The sequence below is a fragment of the Pelecanus crispus genome, chromosome 9, assembly GCF_030463565.1.
Source record: "Pelecanus crispus isolate bPelCri1 chromosome 9, bPelCri1.pri, whole genome shotgun sequence".
In the NCBI taxonomy this organism is placed as follows: Eukaryota; Metazoa; Chordata; class Aves; order Pelecaniformes; family Pelecanidae; genus Pelecanus; species Pelecanus crispus.
This window is the reverse complement of record NC_134651.1, coordinates 12,822,046-12,849,027: the sequence shown is the minus strand read 5'-3', so window position 1 is coordinate 12,849,027 and position 26,982 is coordinate 12,822,046. Positions and strand designations below refer to the sequence as shown.

General features: G+C 54.5%; 2 protein-coding genes across 2 annotated transcripts; one reads left to right on the top strand and one right to left on the bottom strand.

Moving 5' to 3' along the window:
- Window positions 1-9,450: 9,450 nt before the first annotated feature.
- Window positions 9,451-14,957, bottom strand: PDCD1 (programmed cell death 1). The gene is made up of 5 exons (XM_009488491.2): window positions 14,849-14,957; window positions 12,278-12,610; window positions 11,130-11,285; window positions 10,500-10,534; window positions 9,451-9,669 (listed from the first exon to the last, which is right to left on the bottom strand). Exons 1-5 carry the CDS (start codon window positions 14,955-14,957, stop codon window positions 9,451-9,453), a joined length of 852 nt encoding a protein of 283 aa, XP_009486766.1.
- A 5,117-nt stretch (window positions 14,958-20,074) lies between these two features.
- On the top strand, window positions 20,075-24,888 carry DYNLT2B (dynein light chain Tctex-type 2B). The gene is made up of 5 exons (XM_075716063.1): window positions 20,075-20,142; window positions 20,708-20,841; window positions 22,461-22,530; window positions 24,157-24,220; window positions 24,841-24,888. The coding sequence occupies exons 1-5, from the start codon at window positions 20,075-20,077 to the stop codon at window positions 24,886-24,888; spliced, it is 384 nt and encodes a 127-aa protein (XP_075572178.1).
- The last annotated feature ends 2,094 nt before the right edge of the window (window positions 24,889-26,982 follow it).

The window sequence follows — 26,982 nt, the reverse complement described above, 5'->3', positions numbered from 1 at the left end:
CCTGGAGCTGGGGAAGAGGCAGTGACCAGGGTCAGGCTTGCTGCTTCTAGGTGCTAATACATGTGTGCAACTTTCTTCTCCCCATTTTTTTCCTCTTTGCACAATGTCTTTGTGTTTCAAGAGAGGAACCTTTGCTCCCATGTGAGCAACACCGCCCCACCCTGATCCCTGTGTCAACAGGCTCTGCTGACGCTGCTCTAGGTCCTGGCCAGGTGAAATGTCCCTCAAAGCAAGGACAAAGTGGGTTTCCCCAAGCCCCACACACGAACCCCCGACCCTGCTGAAGCCATGCTCTCATGATGCTGCTCTGTCCATAGGCAGAGAGGTTGGAAAAGCAACCCCCTGCCAGGCTGCCCATCACTGTCACGGCAGCAGGAGCAAACTGGCAGAGATCGTGCCCAGCATAGGAATAACAGAAGTGAAACCCACCAAAAATGCAGGACTCAGCAGCTGATAAAGCACCAGGTAGCCTTATCTCTCTCGATAGCTGCCACCAAGCACGGGCTGTTTTTAACAACTTTCAGCCAACTCGAGCAGAAAAAGGCCTGATGTGAAACCGCAGGGTGGAAAGTCGGGGAGGACGGCCCTGAACGTAAAACCGAAAGAGGGGAGGTGTGCTTTGAGCTGAGAGCACCCAGGGAAGGTACAAACAGCGGGGCCAGGCTGCCTGCAGCCCTCTGCCCCCCAGCTCACCCCTCTCCATGTGCACAGGTCCCCCAGGACATCCCATGGAGAGCGATGCAGGACAGGGAGCAGGTTAGATACGATGCCAAATGATAACTGGTCTTGAGTTAGAGGAAGATCTGCAGCTTGATAAAGCAAGCTCAGCTTGCCATGGAAATAAAACTATCTATCTTGTTTAGCATGAAGCTTTCAGAGGAGACCATCCTGTGCACAGAGAGGGTAAAAAAGCACCCCAAAATGCCTGGCCTTGGAGCAAATGTGCTGGGTGGCTGCTGAGGATGAAGCCACCATGGAAAGTTATGGCAGCTCCTCATGTTGAGTGCCCAGAGCAGCATGCAGGCTCCCAGAAGCAGGGAGGGTTAAACACAAAGACTGTAGGATATTAAAACCTGCAGTAAGACAGACCTCTGTTTAAAAACAGGGCAGAATGATCTAGTAATCAGGCTTAAAATACTTCACGTTAAGTTTCAAATTAAGTATGTCCTCATGGCAGCTCTTCTGGCTTGACACCCCAAGAGCCTGGGTGCCCCAGGCAGCAGTGCCAGCAGCTGGCCCTGCCCTGGAGCCAGCTGGAGCAGCAGGATTGCTGAGGATGTGGGTGATGGCACCCGTAGCCTCGCAAGAGGGGCACAGTGGCTGCTGGCAGTAGGTGGCAGCGGCTGTGAGGTCTTAAGAGGCACCAGCACATCAGGCTCATCCTCCAGATCCCAAAAGGGAGGCAGGTGTCATACATAGATAAGTCCCAGTAACCACAGGTTGGCAGGAAGCCTCTGATCTGTGCTGCTGGAAGGGAAAAGCCAGCGAGTCATTTGTACCAAAAGCCCTCCAGCATCTTCACAATGTGCGCTGCCCCTCCTGCGAGAGTGGAGGGAGGTGACGAGGTCCTGGGGCAAAGCTCATCTTCAGTTTTGAGGTTCTTCCCTGCTTGGAGATCCTTCCATCCTTAATTATGCCTTGATGCTATAATCTGGAGCAGGACTAGAAGGAAGGAAAGGAGGTTTCCTCGAACCAGAGGAGCCAAGCCAAGGTTTTCAGGATCCTTATGGAAAGCTAGCAAAGCCCTAACCTGTGGATAGGACCTCAGTCACCCCCTTTGCAAGAGCCCTGCTGTGGGGACATGGGGTCCCTCTTGGGTTGGGGCAGTGCCCTACAAGCAGGACAGTGAAGGAAGGGTCATCCCACCAGCATTTCCAATGCTCAGTGGGGAACGGGGGACATCCCTGGCTCAGGTCTGGTGCATGGGGAGGAAGAGAGGGAGCAGCAGATCTCCCTGGCCCCCCTCCTACTCCTTTACCAGAGCACGGGGCTCCCATTTCTATAGGTTCACTATAGAAGACCTCTTGGTACACCCTGCCACAGAGGGGTCTCCTGGGCAGCCAATCTCTTAGCGCAGAAAGGTGACACTGTGTGGCACTGCTGGCACCGCTGTGCCACAGCATGGTGTGGGGAGCCATCAGCAGCAGGGTGACCGGGACAGGACCACCTGCCCTGTGGCAACTGCTCATGCCCTTGGACCTCTCTGTGTTAGGGGCTGAGATTTACCCAGTGGTGGTTGAATGCAGGAAAAACCTAAAGGTTTTGACATCTCCCCTTTACTTCAGGGGCGGCAGCACCTGTGTTAAACATCTTGAGCTGCTTTGAGGAGGAGGAGCCCCCCAGGGAGGCAGCCCTCTCTCCTGACACTCTCATATTCACCCAAATAGACCGATCACTTCATCTGGGGGATCTGTGGTTTCAGCCCAGCCCTTCCTCCCTGAGGCTGCTGCCGTGGGGCAGAGGGATGCTCCCACCAGGACAGACACTGCTCCCCATGCTGCCCACCACGGCGGGCAAAAAGCTGCCATTTAGGCACGCAGCTCAGTGGGAGTCCAGTGGCACCCCTGGCACGGGGACAGGCCCCTGCCTCCAAAACCCAGCTGTGATGGAAACCGGCCCCCTGTTACGTCATGGCAACACAACTCAAATCACAACTCACGATGCGCCAAGCCCTCGGAGTCGTCTCTGAGACGGAGCCCGGCACTGGTCCCTCTATTAAAGCCCTTGACTTGCTTTTACTAAAGGGACTTTCCCAGAACCACCCACAGAGCTGAAACTGCTTTGACGTCCTGTTCCACTTTGCGCACACCTCCCGGCGCTGCCCAAGCACCTTGCCGCTTACCGGCACCTGCCTGGAAACAAAAGCTCCTGCAGGTCCCCCTGCAGCCCGGCCCCAGCAGGCACCAGGGACGAGCCCTGTCCCAGCCCTGGCACGACCCCACTGGGCTGGAGAGTCCCTGCTGGGAACGGACCCTGCCAATCTTCTTCATCCCAGTGTGCTGGTCATGGATCCTCCACGGGATGCGTGAAGGAGGGAAATACAAGGCACAGCCCAGGCGGTTATTTCCCTGCCACTTTCACACAGCCTGAAATTGTTTTTTACTTCAGCTCCCACCCCCACATGAGCCACCCAGGCAAGAGGAGGAAGGTTTCCCAAGGCTTTCTATCCTCCTCTCCATCTCTCGCTGTGTGTCAGCCTCCGCGTCTCCTGCACCTCCAGCCCAGGGACAAAGTGTCCACACTGTCCTGCTTGGCCCACGCGCATCCCATCCCTGCTGGGACATCCATCCCTTCCCTTTGGGGTCACCCCATGCTCAGGTGGGTCCACCCTGCCAGCAGTCCCCAGGAGGGGCAGAAAGGGACATTCAAGCCCAGTCCCCAGGCAGGACTGCAGAGCAGGACATCTCCTCAGCAGCAGGGATGCTGTGTCTGTGGGCATGGCAAGGCTTGCAAGACAGATGGACTGCCATCTGAGCAACAGGGCATAACACTAAACACTCCTCTGTCACTGCTTGCTTCACACCAGGGCTTTTTTCCCACTCTGAAGGCTTCCCTCATCTTCTCCTGCACTAAACATGACCAATTCTTTTCCATCAGTCATTCTTTCAGGGCATTTTTGCTCTTTTCTCTGGGTCATCAGGGTGAATTTGATTTCTAACCCTCCTCCCAGACAGCACCTACACCCTCCCTCAATAGCATATTGCCTTCATTTGAGCCATGCTTCCCCCAGAAAAACCCTGCTTAATGTGTCTGCCATCACAAGCTATTGATAGCTGCTGATGGGATATAGCTTCTTGGGTAGCCGTCCACCCACAGTGGTAGAATTTTCCATTTCCCTAATTTGCTTATGAGAATGTCACGTAAGGCAGCATGAAGATAGCATCACTCCTGCTTTCTCTGCAGTACCCAGCCCATCACCCTAATGAAGAGAAAATGAGGTTGGTTTGACACAACGTGTTCCTGCTAAATCTGTGTTCTCAGCCCCAGCACTGCCCTCTTGGTGTTTACCGCTTGGTGGCCTTACTAATTTGTTCCAGCAGTTTTCTGGGTACGGAGGCAGGCTGACTCATCTAGAGTTTCAAGGATCCTCTTTTTTCCCCTTCCTTGAAGCAGACGGTGAACTGGGCATCCGTATCCTCCTGGGACATGGCTCCACGCCAGCTCTGTGAGCCCCTGTCCCCCTCCGACCTTGCTGCTGTTGATGGTGAACGCTTGTCACCCCATCACGGTGAAACCCACCACCTCTAGGGACAAGCAATGGCTGTAGGATCCCTTTCAGGCCGGACTGTCTTCATAGTCAAGCCCTTGGAGTAGAGGGGTCCGCCTGTCCCAGGGTGGATTTGAGGCAAAGGGGATCCTCTGGAAATGGGGATATGCCCAAGCTGGACTGTAGAGAGGGGATGTTGCCCCATCATCCCATGGACTTCTGGGATGGAGAGGGATGATGAGCAATGGGGAGAGATTAAAGCAAGAAGGTGTCTGTGAAGATGCAGGCAGGTACCACCCCAAATGGGTTTGGGCTCCCTGTTTATTTAGCGGGCCTCGTGGTGGTCCCTGCAGGCATAAGGAGAGAGCTTGGCCCCCTTTGACAAGGCTCTGCCCCAGTGCCACGGGCAGTGGGTTTGGTCTTGGGGGTGGTGGAGAGGGCAGGCCCAGGACTCCTGCCTGGCTGGGGGGCACAGGCTGCCCCGCTCACCCACCAAGCCCCCGCATGCCAGGATCCAGCCTGCCGGCATCCTCCTTGAGCAGCACATCCCGCCAAAGGGAGGAAGAGAGAGAAGGAGAAACCTTGGAGCCGACTCAAAGCAAAACTAGAGAAAGCAAAATGAGGGCGGTGGGAGGAAACGCAGATGTTCTGCAAGCCTACAGCAGGCTCAGCAACAGGCAGGGCGAGGCTCTCGGTGGAACGGGACGGAGGAGATGCTGTGGGCCTGGACCCCTCAGGACAAATCAGGGCTGTGCATGTTGTCCATGGTTAGGAGTCCAGGGAACCTGCACAGCAGCCCACCCCTCCCATCAACCACCCATGGCGCCCACCAGCTCACCCCAGCCTGTCCCCTCCAGGACCGACAGCTGCTTTCCCAGCAAGACAAGGCCATGGCAATGCTCCCAGACCATAGTGCCTGACAGACCAATCCCATCCCAAAATCATCCCATTAACCCAGGGGCCAAATAACCCACACACCCTGTTGCAGCACCTCCAGCCCAACCTCTCCAAAACGAAAACACAGCTCTGAGACCTCCCAGTGACCAGAATGGTCAGCACTTGTAAGTGACCTTACTGCCACATGACCTGACCACCCCTTCTCCCCCCAGCATCTGCAATGTCCCATTTTGCAGGAATGGTGCTTTGCTGCTCCATGGCACTCAATCCTCAAAGGCTGCTGCAAGCAGCAGGAGAGGACTTCATCATCTGCCTGCCCAGTTTTCTCAAGACTTGTTTTTTGGGCTCGGGTTTCTTTAAGGGATGCTCGCTCACATGTTGTTCCCAGTCACTTTTAATCAAGGCTGGGGTATATAAGGAGCCAGGCTGGCCCTCAAGCATCTATGTAGGGGGTTTTGCTTGCTTAGGTACAGCTTGGGCATGCTGAAGTCACACATCCATCTTCCTGCAAACGCAGACAGGGATCAGCCCCAGCACTCTGAGGTCTCCCAGCAGGGTCTGGCCATTCCCCATCAGCAAGACCTTGGCATGGGACTGGGGATGAGCTCTGCTCTCCAGAGGTCCCAGCTGGCATGCAGTCCCAGGGAGCTGACAAGGCATTTTGGCACCAATGCTGGTGGCAGCCACTCCTCAAGGATTGCTGGGTGTCCACAATCAGAAGCAGCTGCTCTAACTGCCAGACCAGAGTGTGCAGGAAACACGGCATCTTCGGCTCCTGCAGCCGCCCCCTCAGCTGCACCTGGGTCCTGGCATGGGAGGAGCTGCAGCACATGGATGGGGTGGCTGGGCATGGTCGGGGGGCTGTGTGTCTGCAGGGGTGTGCAAAGTATTTAGCACACAGTAGCTGTGTAAATCTGGGGGTGTGCACATCGATTTGCATGGGGAGCTCTGTCCACATTTGTGTGTTCATGAGCATTTGTGTGTGCTTGCATAGAAGGGTGCCTGGCCAGGCTGGGGACACTTGCTCTGGGGTGATACAGGAAAAAAAAATTGGAATCCCCCCGTTTGGCTGCTGTGCACTTGTGAGCACAAAGCATGGGGGAACGGGCTGTCAGGAGCATTCTCTATCATTCACAGTCATGATGCCAGCAGGAGTGAGGTAGGCAGACCCAAACCTACGCTGTGTCCCCTCTGGCCTTTCAGGAATCATTCCCAATGATGGCACATCCTGAGAGCAAGGAAAAGTTGGGTCCAAGTGCTATTTAATTTTATAGGGCGTTGTTCTTCTCCTGCCTGCACTGCTGTAAGCTTCAATTTTCCCCAAATGGGATGCTGAGGACCTGACCAGGGCCCTGCTCTTATTCTGTCAGTGGCCAGAGGCTCTGTGGCACAGGGGTTAGCTCCAGAAGCTGTGATTGCTGCAGGGAGCGAGGTCAAAAACCAAAACCAGGTGGTACTGCTGCCTAACCACTCTGCAGCACACCTCTTCTCCGCAGCCCAAACCGAAGACCACTGAAACCCTGCCACCCACGCCCCTCCAGAGCCAGCAAAGCAGCTGCAGCAGAAAAGAGGTACCCCAAAACCACACCAAGCCCATCACAGCCCAGCCTCTTCTTGGTGCAGGCAGGGAAAGCCTGCACCAAGACTTGACCGTGTCAGCTCAGCCCCCCGAGAAAACCTGAGGCAAGCCTTAGCATTGTACGTGGAAATGAGTTTGCTTGGGTCCCGGGTCCCTGCATAATTTGGAGTGGAGAAAAAGGGCATAAACTTGTCAATTGGTGCAAATAGTGGGCATCCAGCTGGTATGGGTGCAGTGGTGGGCAAAAGCAGGAGGGCTGTCATACAGAGTGAGGGGCAGGAGAAGGAGAGATGTGGGATGGTGGAGTTGGGAAAGCCAGAACTGGGCACTTCTCAGGATGGGAGGTAAAAGAGCTTCCTCCAGATCCTGCGCAGTGACTCCAGGAAGACTGAACTACTATCACCACACTGCAGGGAGTGTCAAAACCATGGGTGGCTGCTCTCCCAGCTTGCACAGAAAGACAAGAGCAGCTCCTGCACATGACCGCGCTCGGCTCCCCATCCTTAAGCAGGATGCTGGGGTGTGGGGGCTGACACCCATCTCAGGGCACTGCTTGGTTTGGGGATGCTCAGTTGGGGGCTTGAAACCTGCACCTCACCTGGAGCTGCATCCCAGCCCGGTGCCTGCTCTGGCTGGCACAGTCAGTGCCATGCCCAGTGCCGGGGAGCGTAGCTCAGGTCTCTGCCAGTGCTGGGCGCCCTGTCCTCCAAACAGGGATGGGAGGCAGTGCCTGCCAGCCTGGAGCATACCCACCACTCACCCCATGCATCTCCAGCCCCCAGCCTTGCTCCCTGCAAGGGGTAGGATTGCAGCCAGTCTGCTGGGGGACCAGAGGGGCACAGGCACGGCCACAGGCTGGGTGCTCTCCCATCCCAAATGGCAGCAGGAGATGCTTTTGCAACACCTCTGACCCCACCAGATGGTGTGGGAGCCTCCAGCCAGCTGCAGATTACCATCCACCGAGAGCAGAAGGGACCCAGCCCCAACCACTCCTGGAGGAGCCATGGCTGCAGCTGGGGCATGCAGGAAGGGGTGAAGACCAGTCACCTCCGCTGCCCGAGAGGCAGGACGGAAAATATGAAGCAAGGCCCATCCTCTCACCAACATCGTGTCTGACAGGAAAGCCAAAAACAAAACTGCTGACTGAGCTCCTGCATCTCGCCTGCTGTGGCTGCCTCCTGCCTCAGCTTTCTGGGCAAGCGAAGCCCAGCCGGCCACAGCAGGTCTCTGCTGGAGCTGCTGGGGTCGCATGGTCCCATGGCAGGGCAAGAAGCGCGGCTGCTGCTTGCAAACCGTCCCACCAGGCTGGGCTGCATATTGTCATGAGTGAATGTTGTGGGACCAAGTGGGGCCACCACCTCCACCATCCTGCCCTGAGGAAGGGTGGAAGCCATCCCAGATGGACGTTCATCCCATCTGGTCTCCTCTGGAGGTTTCTCAGGGACTTTCCAGCCCCCGCAGGGGACAAACTGCAGCACCTGGCATGCCTCACCCTCTCCGCCAGCGCTTGGGCTGGCTCCCACAAGGCTGCGCTGGTTTTACTGGGGGTAAGAGAAAAAGAAACCTGCTGACGGTGCCACCAAAGTGTGAGATGCAAGTGACTCTTCTCTGTTTCCGCTGGGTTTCATGGTCTCCCAGCAGGTCTCTGCTGCCTCCAAAGCCACTCCTTACCATGGTTTCTCAAGCAGCTGTCACTTCTTTCCGTTCCGGTTTCTGGAAGGTGGCACAGCCCCAGCATCACTTTCAAGAGGGAAAATGGAAGTTTGGAGCCAGAAAGCTGCACCAAGCACCTTGTTGTGAGCTTTGCCCTGGCTGACAGCAGGGATGCTTGTCCCCAGCTGGGCGAGCGCCCTGAGACCAGCCTGGTAAGGGGGGGCTTGGTTTGCAGTTGCACCCAGGGTCCAGCCCAGACAGGGGCGAGGGGAAAAAGAGCAGCTTCTCTAAATTATTAAGAGCAGCTCTGTGGAAGAGCGGCTTGCGTATCACACGGAGAGGCCCAGGAACCACAACAGACGCCACCACCTCCCGGCTCTCGCCTGCGCGCTGCCAAGAGCCGTTATTTGCCTGCCCACGCACTTGCCATCACAAGTCAACAAACTCCCCAGACGTGAAACCCTTTATTCACCCCCCAGGGCCAGATCCGTCTCCCACCTGCCGAGGGGAGGGGCATGGGGCTAGATTTCCCCTCTTGCAGAGGAAGAAAGTGCCTGGAGAGAGGAGGAAAACTAGCCACCTGCTTCCCAGGGGTTTCTTTAAATAGCAGTAAGCAAGGCAGCCTCTGCCCCAGGCGAGGAGAAGCCCTCAGCCTTGGGCTCCTGTGAGCAGCATCTCCCAGGATCCACTCCAGCTCTGGCCTCTGGCATTTCCTCCCACAGTCGTGCTTTGCCAGTTGGGTCAGACCCGGGCAAGGGAAGCAGTGTGGCTGCTCCACACAGCCACGGGTGGAGATAGAAAACCGAGGCATGATGTAAATCACCTTTGGCACAGCGCTGTTGGCGTCGCTGCTCTGCCCCAGCCCATCCTCCCTGCCCTGAGCGAAGAGCTGGCACACGGAGCCCAGTAGGGACCCTCCTCATCCCGTGGTACCCACCCCGTGGCCACAATCCCACCATGGTCAGGACTGTCTGATATCAAATCCAGCAGCAGTGCCTCTCTCACTCTGGTCCTTGCATGCTGGATTTTTCCCAACTGCAAACTGCAGTGGGAGCGAGGGGCCAGGGCAGCCTGACCCTGCCTGCACCCCGCCAGTGAGGAGGGACCCCAGCTCTCAGCAGGGCTGCAACTGCAGCTGCTGAGTCCTCTCGTCCTGGTGCTTCTTCCCCCGCTCCGGTGTGACAGGTTTCTCCTCTGGGAAGACAATGGTGGCGTATTCAGTCTGGTCAACTGGCTGGGTCTCGGGGGGCACCTGGGTGCACTGGTCCCACTGAAACTCCAGCACACCATAGTCCACAGTGGACACGGACACCACGGGGGGCTTCTCTTCCTTCTGCAAGGAAACCCCGTCAGGGCAATTAATCATCTGGAGGTACCTGCCATCCCCAGCACAAGCCCCCTTTTTACAGCAAGTGCCAAAACCAGCTCTGAAGCATCCCAGGAGGGTGAGAACAATACAAAGCAAAGACACACAGACCTGGGATAGCATTTGCCCAGAGAAACCAGACTGTGAACCTTGGGGTCACCGCTGAGGCCACGTGGGTCTCGGCTCTCTGCCTCTGCAGGCTGGAGGGGCTCCCTGCATGCCCAGCCATTGAAGGCAGGGTCATGCTAGGAGCCCTTTTCCCACCTCTCCATCGGGCTCCGAGCTGGCACAGGGTGCACGAGGAGAGCCCAGGGCTGAGTTTGCTCAGCCCAGATAGGAGAGAGCAAGGGGGGACCTACTCACTACCTTCAGCTACCTAATGGAGCTGGAGAGAAGATGGAGCCAGACTTTTCCTGGCAGTGCCTGGCAAAAGGAAGAGAGGAAAAAGGGACTAGCTGCAGCAAGAGAAATTTTAGCTTAATATATTGGGGGGGAACATTTTCTCCTATTTTCTACAGCAACACAGCCCACTGTCAAAGACAACCCCGCTTTGAGCAAGGGTTGGACTACAGAGGTCCCATCCTATCTCAGAGAGTTTTTTGACTGTGATGGGGCTGTGCTGCAGGTGCAAAAAAGCAGTTGTAGCTGTGCAGACAAGATTGAGCAGCATCAGAGAAGACAGGAGAAGCAAGAAGCCTGTGAAGGGCTGATAAAGGGAGGCCCTGCACCCTCTGCACCCCAGCAATGCTGCGATGCTCCCCTGCAGCACAGCAGGGCATCAGAGACGGAAAACTCACCGCTGGCACGTTTTCATTTGGTGGTTTCTGCACATCTGCAAAGTAACACATTTAGTTAGAAGATGCTTGCGTGCCAACACAACATGAGCATCTGTGGCTGGGGCTGACCCAGCCCCTGTGTCCTAGGAGAGCACTGGCCACCACAACCATTGCACCACCCTTCCTCCTTCTCCACTCAGGATCTAACACCCTAAGCATTACAAGGACAAGTGAGACACCAGCCAAAAGTCTAGGGTTTAATTGGGATTAGTGGGGTGCAATTCCTTGGGGCTCCAAGGTCCTTGGCATGGCCAAGGTGATGCCCCAACAGTGCCTGGGCAAGGTGGGAGGGACTCACATGCAGCATTAAGACACCATGCTAACGAGTGGTTCAGAGGCACAGCACATGGCCTGGGGACTCAGGAAGAGTGGCCCAAAGCACCGTTCTCCCCTAAGCATGGAGATACCTGTCCCATGGGGACATGCCACAGCTGAGTTTAGCACTTTGAACCTGCCTGTGTACCCCAGGGAGCTGCAGGCATCCAGCTGCCCCTGGGCTCAAACTGGGTTTGTTGGATAAGCATCACCCCGTCATGTCCCCTGGCAGACCCCAGCCCCTTGGCACAGCACAGCCCCCATGGGGGATCATACCTCCGCTCCTGTACGTGACAGTGATGTAGCCAAAGATCAGCAGCACAACCGCCCCAGCGAGCAGCAGGATGCCCAGGAGCATGGCCTTGATGTGGTCCGGGGAATTGCCTTCCTCCATCTCAGGCTCATCAGTGGTGTTTGTCTTCTCAGGGGCTGCTGTAATAGCCATCCAAAAAAGGGGGAACAAAACAGCAGATCAGGAGTGTAAACTGGCCTCTGTAGTCCCTGGGAAAGTCAACAGGAGAACACAGGGACCGTCCCCACAAAGGGCTCAGTCCCAGGCACGCTGCCACAGCCCCACCATCCCTCCAGGGGTCCTGAATTTGGGCTGACATGGGGGATGTTTTGGCCACATCCCATTCCTTCCCATTGCAGGTGGCAAGGGTGATCCCACACCGCTGAGAGCTGGGGTGCAGGGGGCCAGGGCACTGCAGTCCCATGGCATGACCCCATGTCCTGCAGAGCCCCATGGAGGACACAGCTTCCCCAAGCCTCCCAGCTGCTTCCACGTCCTGGAGCCAGCACAACTTCAGCTCATGTTGGGAGGAGATTTGTGAAAGACAGTTTTTCCTTTTTATAAAAGGCCATCTTCAGCCCCCAAAAGCCTCCATGCTGCCAAGCAAGTGCACAGCATATGTTTCTGTGAGATCTTAGTCTCCCACACCATGGGGCTATGAGACCCTCCCAGGGCACGGTTTTGCAAGAACACTATCTAAACCAACACCAGTTGTTCGAGGGGTCTGAGCCCTGGTCATCACCCCAAACACAAGCCCTGTCCACAACAAAAGGAGCTGTTCAGGGGTGCAAGCATCTCCTTACGCTGGCCTCCTGCCTCCATCCATGGGTAAGGACTCGCTCCTCCCCACAGCATCACTGGGGACGCAGCCCCAGCGGGATGGAGACCTCCTGCCCCAGGGCCAGATCCAGCCAGAGTGCGGATGGGGGAGGACAGTCTGTGTCCCTGGGCATCAACCAGCCATGCAAAGGAGAGGGGAAAGGGCAGAACTGTGCTCTCCTGACCCACACCAGGTCCTCCCCCAGCCGGGTACCACCTGCCTTGTGCCCTGGGACTGCAGTGTGCCTGGGAGCCATAGCACCATGGGACAACAGCGATGACCTGTCCCCACCAGCTCAGTCCCCGGGCTGACCTGTGACCACCAATTGGGACCGGTTGCTCTCCATCACTTTATTGGATTCAAATAAGGTGATCAGCCCACAGTAGTAGGAGCCTGAGTCATTCTGGTGAAGGTTCAGGATCTCAATCTTGAAGGCAGGAGTGAGGTTGGTGAGCTGGTACTTATCCGTCTTGGTCTGGAAGATGTTCCAGCTGATATCAGCGATTTTTTGGGCTTGGCTGTGGTTGGTCTCCTTGTACCAATTGAGGCTATACTCCGAGATGGAGTCATTCTCCATGGAGATGTTGCAGAAGAAGGTGGCTGAGCTGCCTGCAGGGAGAGTTAACATGGCTGGGAAGAAGGTCACTGTTTGGGAGAGAGGAAACAAGGAACAGACATGGTTAGAGCGGGCACAGGTCTCAGAAACAGCCGTACCCCCCATGCAGGAACCAGGGATACAAAGAGAATGAAAGCCTGCCGTCGCCCCGGCTAGCGCCCCATCCCATGGAGAGGTGATGGGCTGCTACGTCCCAAACCTTGAGGCTCCATGTGTTCCTCAGCTGTTTCACCCTCAGCTCCTGAAGGCCTCTACAGGGATTTACAAAAACCTGCCGTCGAGCACTCGCGAGCCCAGCCCCATGCCATCACTAGCACCTGGCTCACCTGTCGCCAGGCTCTGGGGTTTGCTGGCGACACAGGCAGCCTGATGCTTGGTCAGTCCGCAGCATCACCCCGGCTCACAGGGAGGTACATCAGCCTCCTGAGTGTGTGCCTGCTGGCCAGAGGGGAATCCTCGGGGGTAGTAACTATACCGTGAAGTGGTTTCAGCAGAGCAAATTGTGCTCTGGTCTACCTAAAATTAACCCAGAACACCTGTACCGGGGAAAACAGACTTCAGGGGTTGTATTATTTTTAAATCTATGCTGTATTTTAATGTCTGAGTCATCATTCCTCCAGCTGATGTTGCCTCTGAAAGCGAGCAGAAGGACCAAGTCCTGGGCTGGGGCAGCGCCATGCGGTGCAGCTCATCGCATGCCCAGCTGCCTGCCAGGGTGCTCCGGCTCTGCCCACTGCTCCACGCTGGGAGCACAGAGCGGGCAGGGGCTGCCCAGGGCACAGTATTTGCCATCTCCAGCCTGAGGCCATCTGACAGGGCAGAGCGGCCTGGAGCTTACGATGCCGTCCCTTTCCAGCTGCCTGTCCCCTCCTCGCGCGTACATGGGCAGCCAGGCACCCACCCTGGGGGGTCCTGGCCGGGCTTGCCAGCCTGCTCCCAGCACAGAGGGCAGTCGGCCACAGCCACAGCCCCCCCTGCCCTTAGCACCAGCCCTGCTGCTTCGCCACATTTCCCTGCCTGTGATCCCAGTGGGTTCATCCCCCCGGGACAGCAGGGATGCTGCGAACATGAGCCAGGCTCACAACGTCCCAGCTCCGCCAGCCCCATCCAGCAGGACGAGGCAGCTGCTGCATTAACTTTTGTTTGGAGCAATAAAAAGCAGGAAGAAGCATTTTTCACACGGGTTATCTGACCAAGTAATTCAAACTGCCAATGCTTTGAAAAGTCCCCGCCATTAAAAAACTTATCTTCCCTTTTCAGAAATCGCCACCAATAGCAGCCCCAGGGCTTACAGGCAGAGTTAGAAAGTCCCCCGCATCCCTCCAGCACTGGCCTGAGGCATAGGACCATGACCTCAGTGTCACCGACCAGAAAAGGAACTGGGACAATGCAGGATAGATGGAAAACTGGGCTGAGAATGAGGGATGAGACTGAACAGGAGGAAGGAGGGAGGGAGGCAAGTGCCCTGGCTCCCGCGGGCAGTGCTGGCTGCAGAGTGCCCACACCAAGAGATAGAATTTTTGCCGTGTTCTGGATTTCTTGTGTTTAACAGGAAATATTCAGCAGGCTCGGGGCTGTGCTTCCTACCCAGTGCCACTGCCAGCAATGAATGAAGCACGCGGAGGACTTCTGAAAGCAGAGTTTGGGTTTACATGTTTTCCTGCATCTTCCCAGCACCAGAGGTAACATCTGCTCCAAGGGATGCCCAGCCCGATGCCCACCCTCAGAGCAGAAAACATCCAAAGCCACCAAAGAAAGAGCCGGCCTGTGAGGAAGGGGGGACACGGCTTCATCAGGGCTCTCACTTGCTCTGCCCGGACTCACCCCTTCCCCTCCACCCCCCCTTCTCCCCCAGATTTCACCATGAGCGAAGCTGCACGCAGGACCCTGGCTCCCTCAGGGCCGAGACCAAACCAGGGGGGGCAGCCCAGAGCCATGAGAGCCAGAGCAGAAAACCCCAGACCCCGCGTGGCATGGCAAACCCAGAGGCTCAACACCAAACCCGACCGTGGCCAGCGTGCCCACGTGTCTCCAGTGCCAGCACCGTGGGCTGGGGACCCGTCCCCTTCTCCATCTCTTAACCCCGCTTCTACCCCGAACAACCCAATTTCCCTTGCTTCAGCGGCGCATACCCAAAAGCTTTGCATTTTTTGCCTCCTTGGCGCCAGAGCTATTTTTAACTACAAAGCTCCCAGCCCTTAGACATTTTCCACCAGCTGCAAACGACATAGGCTGTGCCGGCAAGCGTGCCACGCTCTGGTACCTACCCTGGCGGCAGCCGGCCAGTGCAGGGCCGCAGCAGAGCAGGATGGCGCAGAGGCTGGTCAGGGCCACCTCCGTGCTGCCCCACATCATCTTCGAGGCACCCAGAGCCATGGTGAGGCGGCCGGTCCCCTGCCCAGGCAGGCATGCCGTGCCGCGCCGTGCCACCCCCGGCTCGCTCTGTGCTTCCTTCCCCACAGCGGCGGCTTGCTCTCTGGCTCGCACGTCAGGGGCTGGGGTGGAAATGAAACGTGCCCGTCTCTGCCCCAGAGGGAAACCCGGGCTGCCTCCCGCCCCCAGCTTCCTCCCCGCAGAGGCAGGGATCAGCTGAGCCGGGCTTGGCCCCTTCCCCTCCCCGCATGCTCCCAGCGGGCTCCCATGCAAGCACCCAGCCACTGAGCAGCGGGGACAGGCACCGCTAAACCTGCACCCTTTTTGGAGAAAGCTCCCAGGGATGGAGCAGGCAGGGACAACAAGGGACATGTCCTCGGCTCCAAGCCTGGCCCATGAGTAAAAGGGCTGTCTCAAGCTCTTGAGCACCCATGGGTGCTCCTGCTGGGTGCCCATGGCAGTGTGGCACCGGACAGCTGGGCAGGGTCTGAGCAGCCATGGGGCACCCTGAGCGCCTGTTGGCAGGCTGCTCCCGCCAGGAAGGGATGGGAGAGGAGGGAGAAGGAGAAGGAGAAGGAGAAGAAGGAGAAGGAGAAGGAGAAGGAGAAGGAGAAGGAGAAGGAGAAGGAGAAGGAGAAGGAGAAAGAAGGAGAAGGAGAAGGAGAAGGAGAAGGAGAAGGAGAAGGAGAAGGAGAAGGAGAAGGAGAAGGAGAAGGAGAAGGAAGGAAAAGGAGGAGATGGAGAAGGAGGAGAAGGAGGAGAAGGAGAAGGAGAAGAAGGAGAAGGAGAAGGAGAAGGAGAAGGAGAAGGAGAAGGAGAAGGAGAAGGAGAAGGAGAAGGAGAAGGAGAAGGAGAAGAAGGAGGAGATGGAGAAGGAAGAGAAGGAGGAGGAGAAAGAAGGAAAAGGAGAAGAAAAAGGGGGAGATGGAGAAAGAGGAGATGGAGAAAGAGAAGTTTTGCCTCCTCAGGTGTGTTTCCCCACAGACAGATTTGCAGAGAGCAGGGGCAGGTGCCTGGGGCCAGGGTGCTGTTATTAGTGTGACCTTTACAGCAGACTTTAATTTCTCTGCCACCAATGTTCCCCGCTCACCTCGCTGACTAATACTCGCATAGGAAATAACCAAAGGTGAAAGCACGCTGTGGCTGGCTCCTCCGCTTCTCTCAAACACAGCCTCGGTGCCCAGCAATTTTGGAAAAAGTCAGGGGAAAATTAATAATCAGGGTGAAGGATGTGATTCTCATAATAATTTCATTATTTTCCGGGCTTTCAGAAACGAGCTGCGTGGTTGGGGCTTGCTCACCTCTCACTTTCAGACACGGCCCTGGCAGGCGAGCAGGCTGGGGGAGCCACCCCTAATTCGGGATGGCCAAGGAGGGGGTTCTAAGCCAGGGCAGGCAGGGCTCACCCTGGGTTGGTGGCTCAATCCAGCCTGTCCTGGGTCCTCTTTTCCAGTCTCCTCCTGGCATTGCAGCCTCACTCCTTTCTCATGAACTTCTGACCCTGCTTGAGCTGCAGAGCAAGCCTGGGGGGCTGTCCCCTCCTTGTCACCTTTCCATGCTGCCTGGCTGGGTGGCAAGGGTGGAGAGAAAGAGCAATTGCTCTCCACCATGTGCAGTGGTGCTGGTGGGCTCCAAGATGGACATCACCTCTTCCTTCACAATTTTCTGCATTCTCATTAAAAAAAACCCTAACTAAACTAAACTAAACTGAATTCCAGAAAATATGGAAGTTCACAGCAAGGAGGCTTTTCCACCTCGAGGCTTTGTCTCTCCAAATGGTGACACCAGGCATCCGGGCCCGGTGTGGGGAGGCTTGTTTGGCACTTGCAACATGTTTTGGTTTCTAGAGGCGGAAGATGTGACAGGTATCACCACCGAGATCACGACTCACCGAGCCAGGGATTGGCAGGAAAAACTGGCTCATCTTCCCCGCTCCACGCAGCAGCGGAGGGCTCTGATTAAAATCGTAGCACAAATTGCTCAAACTTTCCAACGCATGCTTGAAATGGTAAGTTGGTACCTGGGGTGGGGAGGCTGCTGCATCCACTAGAAACCAGTGGTGGCTAGATGCAGACTGTACGGCAATGTTTTCAGATGCTCAGGTGCCTTCAGAAACCCACGCCCCAGTGCTCCCCTGCTGTTCCCCAGCAGGCTGGGGACCAGCACCAACACCGGAGCCTTTCCAGGCTGCCTGGGGTGCAGGATGAGGCCATGTGCGGCCAGGAAGTGTCGGGGAGCTCACAAAGCGGCGGAGCGTGCAGCAGAAACCGCAGGAGAGGCTGAGCCAGGAGCTCTCCGGCAGCACGCTGATGGAAAGTTTGCTCCATCGCAAGAGAGAAAATGAGGGGGTTTTTCCCCTTTTTGCTGAAAAAAATTAAAAAGGATGAAAAGAATACAAGAAAAGATCCATCTCGCTGCCAGGAAGCTGCTGCAGGGGAAAGCGAGGTGAGCAGCAGTGCCATGCCCCAGCCCAGCACATCCCCTGGGCACCAGCATCACGGAGGAGCCTGGCCCTGGCCCCACAGCAGCCCCCAGGCTTTGGGCAGGCTTTGCGCCCTGCCTGTGCCCTGCCTGCACCCTGCCAAACCAACAGCTGGGTCTTGCACCTGGTTCCAGCCATGCCGTGGCTCCCACTCATGCTGGTAAATCCCCTCCAGCCCAAACAGGGTGGATGGCACATGGTGGGGTTAGCTGGGGGGGGCTGGAAAAGGTCCTTTGATGCTTAAAAAAATAAATTCTCTTTCTCTGAGCTGGAATATGGCGAATTGCATGGGGCAGTCCTCTTCTATTTGGCCACCGAAAGAGCAAAAGAGGGGCTAAAAAGGAAGGAGAAAGAGGAATATGTGAGAAAACAGTTTGTTCTTCAAAACTAAGCAACAGAAACTTCACCAAGCACGTCACATCACTTCACTGAGGCAAATATGTCCTTTTTTTCCCCAACAAGAAGCTGGCCCAATGTGTTGGCAAGGGTCCCACCAACATGGCTGGGACCCGGACGAGGCCCCAGTCTCCTGCAGCCATCACTGTCGGGGCACACAGCTATCATTCTGAGCAGTCACCTGAAAGGGTCAGTCCCAAAATGGCTTAAAAGCATCTGAGGTATTTAAGGAGCACTGAAAATTTGCAAGATGAAGAAGAAAGCAATGACCAAACACCTTGGATGTAGCCAGCTGAAGCCCAGAGCTGAATGTCCTCAAAGCCCAGGGAAAGTAAAGCTTCCCAAATAAGATGGGGAACAGAAATTACCACGAAAAGATGCTGAGGAAGAGAAACCCACAGTTTCCCAAAGATCCCTCCCCCATTGGTTTAACTGAATTCACATCTGTGGGTCTGACCCAGGCAGGAGGCTGGGGCAAGAAGAGGAAACGGTTAATAGTGTTTGCAAATAAACACAGAGAGCGTTGAGGTCTTTCAGATACTTCTCAGAAATTAGGAAGGCCCCTGCAAACGATTTGCATGAGCAACAACTTGACCCTGTGCGGAAAGACAGCAGCCCCAGGGGATGAGTAAGCAGCGAGTAAGCAGAGGGATGGAGCGGAGGCATGAAACTGTTCCTTCAGCGAGCGGAAATCTGCAGGGCCTGGGCAGGGCAATGATAACTGCGATGCGAAGGTGCCACATGGGTATGGCATGGGGCCACTGCCACATCTGCTATGGCAGCTGATGCCCAGCCCGGCGGTACTAAGGGCTTTGATGGATCATCTCTAACGAGCGGTGCTGCTAAAGCCTGTGGAAATCAGGAGTTGCTACTGCTGCTCAGGGTCTCGGCAACCCACCTGCACTCTGAGCAGGTGGGGCAGGACCTGGTGCCACTTGGGACGCATCCGTGCATCCCGAGCAAAACCCCAGCAGAGGTACCTCCTGCCTCCTCATGCAACTTCACACCCTCCTGCACCTGGGGGGCACCTGGGATTGGGGCTCTGCGGGCAGGGTGCTGCCCGCAGAGCCCCAATCCCAGGTGCCCCCCAGCCCCTCGTCCCCAGCAGCAGCGCGCTCCGCGCCGGCACTAGCTGCGCCTTCTCACTGTTTCCATTCGAAGTGCCAGGGGACCTTTCTCGGCAGTGTCAGCCGCTGCACGTAAGCAGCGCGATCGCAGAGATGGAAATTGCTGCATCAAGATAAGCAGCGGAGGAAGCAGGATGTCAGCTTTGTCAGGAGGGGGCTGTGTCATACCCAAGCCGTCGCTCGCCGGCCTTCCTTAGGAGAGACAGCAGCTGCGGACAGAGAAAAGAGCGCAAGGGTGTGACAGGGGAGAGGGTACTGGGGAACAATTTTAGGCCTTTCTGGAAGATTTAGGAAGTCCCTGGAGCAAGGCTGGGATCTCTGTGCTGATGGTTGGGATGCGCGGCCCAGATGGAAGGGAGCGCGGCAACAGGCGTTGGGGGGATATGTTTTGTAGTGGAAATGATTTCAGGCTGCGCTCTCGCCCACCTGCACCCGCTGCCCCTGCAGCAGCCGGGCGCTCCCGGCAAGGCTCCTGGGGCCTGGGGCTGGGGCTGGGCTCCAAGGCAGCCCCGCTCTGGCTGAGGCCGTGGGCTTGCAAAGCCCTGGCTGGGCACGGGGACCCCTGTGCCCCGCTGGCAGCCGCAGCGCGGGCCCCCGTCCGCAGCCGCTGCAGCCCAGAGAGCCCCGGGCGAGGCAGCGGGCAGGGGCCCGGCTGCTACAGCTGCCAAATTTGGGGCGGTTGGAGGGCGCGGGGAAGCACCCGGCGATGTGAGGCCGTCTTGCCCGGCGAGGAGCAGCAATCTCTCCCCATCCCTCGCCACACTCGCCTCCCCAGGCAGCAGGCTCAGCAAACCCTTTATGTACAACTACAATTATTACTGCAATTGTTTGCCATTTATTAACCGATTATTTTATTGCCTTTTAATTGCAAAAAATGTCAAAAAAAAAAAAAAAAAGACAAATGTCACAAATACACCCCCCGTCCCGGGCCCGCACCCCCCCGCCCCTGTAGGTCCGCACCCACCGCCACGCGCGAGCCCTCCGCGCCAGGCGCGGGGCGGCGCGCGGCGCCGTGACGCACGGTGGCGCCCCGTGACGCGCCGCGGCCGGGAGGCGGAAGTGGCGGGGGTTGCCGGGGTAACCAACGCCGGGGCGGCCTGCGGGGGACTGCGGCCATGGGCGAGCTGGGCCCGGACGATGGGGCCGGCAACACGTACAGCCTGCGGCCCGGCCTGCAGCGCCGGTGAGCCGGGGGGGCTGGGGCTCTGGGGGTGCTGGTCCTGGGGGCTCCGGGGAGGGAGGGAGGGGGGTGCTGCGGGCGGGGTGCCCTGGGGGCTTTGGGTCTGGGGGAGTCGTGGGGCGGCCCTGGGGAGGTGGGAGCTGCGGTGGGGCTGTCGGGGAGGGGGTCCCTCGGCATGGCGGCGCTGGCATGGGGCTGGGTGCAGGTATTGGGAATGGGGGAGCCCCCGGAGGTTTGGGGATTGGGGGGCCACTGGGCTCCCAAACCAACTTTGACAGGAGATTTAGGGGGATGTGGGTGGAGAGGCAAGGGGAGCACGGGTGGGGGATGCTGCTGAAGGGGCAACCTCTAGTAGGACTGGTTTCACACCTGTGTTTACAGGTGTTGGGCTTTTACCAGGGCTGGTTAAGTGTCTCCATCTTAGCTGGGCTTTTTTTCCCCATGGTTTTTCATTTGTCATTTTTTTTTTAATATGTGAAAGCTAAATTTTCCCAGGTGGGGTTATGTATGTTTCTACACGTTGTGTGAACTTTCTGGGCCTTCTGTTGCTGTTTTTTTGCCCTGATAGATTTAAATCGTCCACAGTAAAAGAATGCATCCATGCGATACTGAAGGAGAAGCTGGCCAATGTACAGTATATCCCAGAAGAAATGCCTCAGCTTACAAAATCTTTATCAGAGACAATAAAAGACAGACTGAAAGGTAAGGAGGTTTGCTGGGGAAGTAATTTCTTTTCTTACTGTGTCCTCTCCCTTTGACAAAATCCTTCTTTCCTCCTTTATTTTTGAAATCTATGGCTTTCCTGTTGACTGACTCAAGTCTACCGTTATGAAACATTCTGGCCTATATAGATACGTTCCTCTCCTGCAGAACTAGAAACCTAATTCAAGCAGACAAGATATGTTTTCATATAGACTGGCTGGTGTGGGATGTCAGCCCTGGAGGGGCTGCAGGGGGAAAGAAGCTGCGCTAGAGAGAAAGAAGTGGTGCTTCACTGTATCTTGCTTCAATAAACAGAACAATTCCTGCTTTTTTTCTGTTTCAAGTTAGATCAGCGTTGGGTCAGAGTGGAATAGCACGGAGATCAGAACAAGGCTGAATGGGAGCAGCAAAGAGGGAGAGAGTTAGGAGCACAGTCAGCCAAGGAGGGGTGTGACTGCAGCCTTACAGCACTGGAAAAAGGTCATGGATGTGCAGGATGCCCTCCAACGTTTTTGAGTTCAAGAACTAAACTTCAGGCTCCAGCAGGTGTTTTCTGTGTTCAGTGCTGGAACAAGCACACAGATGTGGGTTGGCACAGTCACTTTTTTTTTTTTGCCTTCTTCCTGGGGACAGGCTGGTGCTCCATCTGCTGGGCTGGCCTGACACGGTGGCACAGACCTACCGTCACCCTCAGCAGGAACTGTAGATTTATGCTTCTCCCAGAGTTACGCATCTGCTTTAAAACCAGCAGCAGCTGTAGTCTCAGCACGTGTTGATGCCGAGCTAATATGCACAGGGCTTGGCTTCAGTGATTTGTAAACACACTCCCAGTAGCCTGAAGCAAGACTGGCTGGGTGCGGCCGTTGTATCAGCTGGCATCTCTGATAAACATTGACATGGTGGATGTTACCAGACCCAGCACATTGTGTTCAGTCCTCCAGTGGAAACAGTGCACTGGAGTCTTCCCAGGACACTGCTTTGTTGAAGACGGGTATTAGGATCTATATTTTATTTTAAACATGCTTGTTCTGATTTGGCTTCTGGAATGTTGCCATGGCCTGATTGGATCTGGCCTGTGCCCCAAAGGTATTTCTTTACTATTGTAAAACAACCGCATATCTTTGCAGACACATAACACAGACCTACGTATGCTTCTATGTGGCCTTTTATCCCCGCTCAGAAGCAAAGGAAACACCTATGTGGCAGAAGAATCTCTACAATACCTTTGCATCAGAACAGTTTTAAGATAAGCCAATTTTTTTCAGATTGGATTTTGTCCACCAGCAGCCTTATTTACATTCTTTCCATGTGTTGAGTTCTTGAAAGTTGTCAAAGTAGAATGCTGACATATAGAGTGGCTGTTCAGGGGTATCTTCTGCCTTAGATGCATGTTTTGACGGATGCCAAATACCCTGTTCACCCTTTAACCCAATAAGACGGTGGTACTCTGTACCTAGGAAAATGAAGCCACAAGGCAGTCTGTCCACTTTGCCAATTGCATGGACTTGTACAGGACACTTCCTTTGTAACCAGAAATCTTTAGCTTTCTGGGTCCTGTTTTGGGCTCGTATTTTAAACAAGTTGTTGCTCTCACTATTATTTTTTTTCTCTCTCTCCAGAGGAGGGATTTGACAGGTACAAAATGGTGGTGCAGGTTGTGATTGGAGAGCAGAGAGGAGAAGGAGTGAAGTAAGTTTTGCATTTTCTAATTGTATTTCTGTCATTTCTGTTGGTTGGGGTTTTTTTGTTTGTTTGTGAGCTGCTTCCAACTTTCCTAGGTACAAAGATCTCTCTGCAGATGATAAACTGTAAAGCACTTTCTTTTCTGTGAGGGTTTGGACTGCAGCTGATTGAATTACCCGGTGATAATTGGCTGTATGGTGGTTCTTAGCAAGCTGGAATGCTGAAAAGCATTTGTGAGGAGTGTTGCAGAAAGGCATTTTACGTTGTGTTCATGAGGAACTAGAGCACACACCTGGTCCATTCTCAAGGCCCTGCTGGAGCACAAGGGCCATAGTAACTCGCTTGTGTCTAAAGCCAGGTTTCCATAAGTACTTCATTTGTATTTAATCCCCCCAGGTAGGCATTTTTCAGAAGTTTAAATTTCTATAATCCCCATGCAGTACTGTCATGGGAATTGAGCCTAGACTGTGAGTGCTGAGCACTTGCAGTCTAGCTCCAGATGCCTGCAGTCAGACAAAAGAATTCCTCTTGGCTGCAGTAGTGGGCTGTAGCTTTCCATTACTAGCGAGTAAGGGAGAAGACAAAAGAGAACAGCCCATAAGTTTTACGTGCTTTATCTGCTGGGCTTATCTTTATTATTGTGCCTGGTATTCCAGCAGAAGATAAGTGCAGCAGAGCTGTAATCAGATCTGCTGCCTCAATGTTCTGGAGGTCAGGAAGGAATAGCTGTACCTGCTGGTCAGGCTTTTGTCAGGAATGTCTGTCTGCAGGCAGGCTGCTCCAGAAGCACTGTACCACAATGAGGTGTTCTGGTTTGAAACATGAAGACCAGCAAGAGTGGGCTGACAGACTGACAGAGCAATTGGGGAAATTCTCTGGTTTGCAATAGGCAGGAGGCAAGACTGAAGCATGATCCCTAACATTCTTAATGCAAAATACTGGATAACCAGGGTATTCCAGAGGCAAAGTGGAATATTGGACTGAAAAAAAAGCAGAATAACCCTGAGGGCTAAGGTAATAGAAAAAAGGATGAAATTCAACAATCTTAGGACAAGTCGTCATACATTGCAATGTCCTGTTACAGTCCACTTGCTTGTCTTCAAGGTAAGACTTGGACTGAAGGAGGTGTAGAAAAAAGTCAGCAGCATGGTTGGGGAACAGGGAGTATAGATACAAAAGGACTAGAAGAGCTTAGCTCATGGTCTAGTAACACGACGTCTGCCAAGGAATACGATAGCTCCCTATAAATAAGTCGGGAGTGTGTACCACGAGGGTGCAGGAGGTGAAGGACAAGAACAAATAAGCTAAATTAGCCACCGATATGCATAGGCCAGAAGTCAAAGATTCGTAAGCACCATAGCAATGAGGTTTCAAGCCCTGCTGCACAGTGGAGGTGGCAGGGTTGATAGCTGATGAGTTTGAAGAGGGAGCTTGATCCACTTACGGAGGGGGTTACAGCATGCAGTGGAATTCAGCAGTGGGGATCTAGGCTCAGGATTCAGGAGAATGCTTCCCATTTCCTTTATCTTTAAAGGAAGCCCAGTTTGCTTTTCGAGGAAAGTATCTGTGATCACTTAGGTCCTTACACATAAACTCTGTGGGTAATGGCTCCACTCTGTCTCCTTTGTCTAGTATGGCTGCACGATGTTTCTGGGATGCTGACACTGACAGCTATGCTCACGATGTATTCATGAATGTAAGTACCGGCTGTTATACCATGGGAAAGTGTAAAGCTACTTGCTTCTGTATGAGAGGCACAGTCACCTTAAATACGGAGCAGAAAAAAAACCAACTACTAGAAGGAAGGAACCAAGACTTATTGAAACAGTATGATTTATGTCCTCATTCACAAAACATTCTTAGATATACTGTCCAACATAGTAAAACTTACTTCCTGAGTAGGTCATACGGTACTGTCATAGTCCCACCATTTTACAGGTGGGGAGAGGAAGCACAAGAGATAAAGTCTTTTCTTATATGCTTTGGTGAACTGCTGTCATGGAGTATGGCTGGAATCCAGGACTGAGCAAAAGTCAAGGTTTTATTATTATTTTATTTTTATTTTCTTTTAAACTGGCACCTAGACACCTGTGGGTGTGTGGATGGAGTAAATTGAGGCACTTCTGGTATTCAGACACACTGACCTGGGTTACACCACAACTGAGGTGAATAAGAAACTAACTAAAAGACAGAAAAATGCAATATGTTACAATATAAGGTTATGCTCTAGTCTAAATGTTCCCTTAGGTTGGCCTTTTCAGTTAGGCTAGCAAAGAGCTTGCCTTCACTAACATGGAACCTGTCTCTCTTCCCCAGGACAGCCTGTTTTGTGTGGTAGCTGCATTTGGCTGCTTCTACTATTGAAGACGGTAAATGTTGCACAGAAGGAGAGAGGTGGGGGAGAACGCTTTAGGGTATTTTTTGTTAAGTACACAAAAGCATCACGTTCTTCCTTTAGTACCTAACAAAATAACAGCTCTACAAAGCATGTTCTATACCTGTTCTGCACACTACAACATTCCTTCTTCCTTGTGGATATCGATATAGCTTTAAGCACAATATTATTATATCCTTTATTTAAATTGCCCTTTGTTTTTATATAGCGTGTTGGTTTTGTCCTAAAAAAGTGTATTGCCTATAGCCATTGTTTTTAAGGCAAACTCAACTTCTGTCTTGAAAGGATTCTGTTGCTTTTATTTCTGTTCATTTTCTGGAATGAATGAAATATCTATAAGAATGTAACATCATAAATCTATGTATTTAATACTTCCTCTCCTGCGGGTTGACCCTTGCCATTTTCACCCTTTGTCCTTTTCATCCACTCTACAAGATGCACTAGCCTTGATCACTTGTCTGTGCTTCTCAGATGAGCGTTTTCTGAGGATTCTTTGTAAATTAACCCATAAAGCCAACCTCATATTCTGGTTATCCAGATTTGTTCCTGTGACTCTCTGTAAGATTTGGGCTGTGAATCCCAGCTAAGTGTCACATGAGATGATATTAACTGATAGAAAGGCAAGGTATTTAGGACATTAGGTCAGGCCAGCGGCCTGCACACCCCACTGACTGCCAAAACTCCTCCCTGCTGTAACTCCTTCTCGGTTTGGTGCAATTGGGCACCGGTGGACGCTGTGCGGCGTCACTGCTAATTGCCCTCTTCGGTAGATACTGCAGTGCTTTCTCAATCTTTGCCTCTCTGTAATTGTTTTGGGATATGAGGGTGGATGTTTGGAGCCCAAATTTGTTAGGACTCCAGCCTTGGAAAGGAGCAGTAGAAAAGGCTGCTGTAGATCAGAAAAAGAGCACTAAAGTGTCTCATCTCCCCAAAAGTTAGAGGATCAGGTGGTTCCTGAGAGATTGGGTGCCACCGGAGTGGGTCTCAGGTGCCCATCAGATGATGGGATGGGTTGCTGTGTGGTGGCGCCTGTTCTCTCTGTGCTGACCGAGAAGCAAACACAGCTGAACAATTTCAGCGGTGTGAATGGCTTTTAGAGTGCTGAAGTTGGGTGAGGTGAATCCTGAATCTTACCCTCACCGTTAGAGCAGAACTCACGCTGTCCGTGAAGCTCTTGGAAAGCAGGGAAGTAACAAACTACGATGCATCTTCTAGAACGACTCTTTCAGCTACAATCCTGGAGGCAGCACGCTCCTGTTTCTCTATTATGTTTGTCTGAAAGCGGCCTCCTCTCATTTTCCTCTGATGGGAAGTAGAGGGTGGCTTCCCTGATTGCTTTGTCGCTGCTGTGGCTGTCACTCGTTAAGGGAGCTGCAGAGAGGCCGCAGTGGCGCCGTTCGGTTTGTGTGTGACCCCAGGAGCGCGAGTTTTGGGGAACAGTGAAACCCTCCGCATAAAGACGCTTGCCAGGAGATAGTATATGCCCTCAGACTCGCTTTGACACTTTTATTAAGTCACGGTGATTAAATCACAATTTCTCGCCTTGCGCTCGCTCTGTTTTGGAGGCTTTTAACAGCAAGGTGTTGTACAAAGCAGGTTTGAGCCTGCGAGCGCTCGGCTCCAGTCACCTTTGGCCGTGGCCTGGACCGGGTAATGGGTGCGGTGTTTTCCCTGGAGAAAGCTCAGGGAGCTGCTGAAGCGCCACAGCCCGGTATTCCCGCACCGCCGCCGGCATAGAGCCCCCTCTGCCCTGCCCTGCCCTGCTCTGCTCTAGGGGTGCTCGGCTCCCTCCTTCCATAACCCCCAGCGTTTATATTTGACACGTGAAGGGCCGCAGCAGCAAAGCTCCGCTGCTGCCCGCCCCGCTCCGAGCGCCGAGCCCCGCCGCGCCCTCGACCAGCCCGGCAGCGGCGGGGGGCGGCCCGTTGCGAGCCGGAACGGAGGTTCCGGGCGCGGTTTCCCGGGGCGTGGCCGGTCCCTTCCTGCCCCCCCCCGGGCCGACACGCAGCGGCTCCGCCCGCCGCCCCGTTGGCGTTGGCGGCAGCGAGGCGGGGCCGGGCCGG